Genomic DNA, 1,062 nt, shown 5'->3' on the forward strand with positions numbered 1-1,062 from the left:
TTGTCAAAGATACTTAGTTGAGCCCTTAATCTTTACTTTCATTCATCTATTACTGTATATTTTGCTATGGTAGTAAGTTGGCTTTATGTTCAATTAAATATTTATTGTAACAGTATTTGTTGCTAGCATACCATTACATATTATATAATTGTTATTTTATTATAACCTGACTTAGGTTTTATTATTAATTTTTAAGCTGATTTTGAGGTTCCCTGTTAGTTGGTGTATGCAATCTTAAATCCTGTACATATTTGAATAATATTGAGTTTAGTATTTTTAAAATGTTATTACACCACCTGTTTACTGATTCCGTTCTTAACCTTATTTATCTTAATTTAATTTTAATATTTTATCCATGTTTATATTTTCTATTTGTGATTATTTTTTTGTACAGTTATATATTTCATTATTTATGGCAATGTTATTTTATTTGGACCTCGTCTAACTTTTATGGAAAATTTATTGATCTTGCTATACATGTTTTTTCCTTGACATAAGTTGTAGTTTAATTGTATTTACTTTAATTTGTCTTTCATTAAAAATTTTCTAATTTATTTATTTATAATTTATACATTGGTGTTCTTCCTATTTTTTTTTTTTTTTACATTGAATTTTTAGTATTTTAAATTCTCTTGTATGTTCACTGTATCTTACCCCCTCCCCTCCTCCCTTCCTCCTATATCCTTACCCCCACCATTTTATTTTCTTCAGAGTTCTTACTTGGTCTTCAGTCCTTTAGAAGCAGTGGTGTGGTTAGTTACTTCCCCTGTTTCCTGAGTTGTGTCTTTAACTTCAGGTGTCAACTTACAAGTATTGGAACAACTTTTGTTGAGCTCTCAATTGATTTTCATTCTTCTATCAATATATTGTTTGTGATGAAGTAAGTTACTAAAATATTTTTTAGTGTGTTGATAATTATTGCATTTGTAACTAATTTTCTTTTATTTATACTCTAATTATTTCATTGTAATCTCGCTTAGGTTTTATTATTAATTCGTTTACCAAGCTATAAGGTTGTAGTTGATATAAGTGGTTCTTAATTATATATTATTTTTACTATAA

At 26.1% G+C, this 1,062-nt stretch overlaps 1 protein-coding gene across 1 annotated transcript in view; it reads left to right on the forward strand.

Moving 5' to 3' along the window:
* Window positions 1-1,062, forward strand: part of LOC106684569 (poly(A) polymerase type 3) — a 37,984-nt gene that overhangs the window by 16,658 nt on the left and 20,264 nt on the right. The window contains exon 4 of the mRNA XM_067051419.1: window positions 712-880. Coding sequence (XP_066907520.1) covers window positions 876-880 — 5 coding nt within the window. The 5' untranslated portion in view covers window positions 712-875. The remainder of the gene's footprint in view (window positions 1-711; window positions 881-1,062) is intronic.

The sequence above is a fragment of the Halyomorpha halys genome, unplaced genomic scaffold (genome assembly GCF_000696795.3).
Source record: "Halyomorpha halys isolate HHAL.00 unplaced genomic scaffold, Hhal_1.1 Scaffold594.1, whole genome shotgun sequence".
In the NCBI taxonomy this organism is placed as follows: domain Eukaryota; kingdom Metazoa; phylum Arthropoda; class Insecta; order Hemiptera; family Pentatomidae; genus Halyomorpha; species Halyomorpha halys.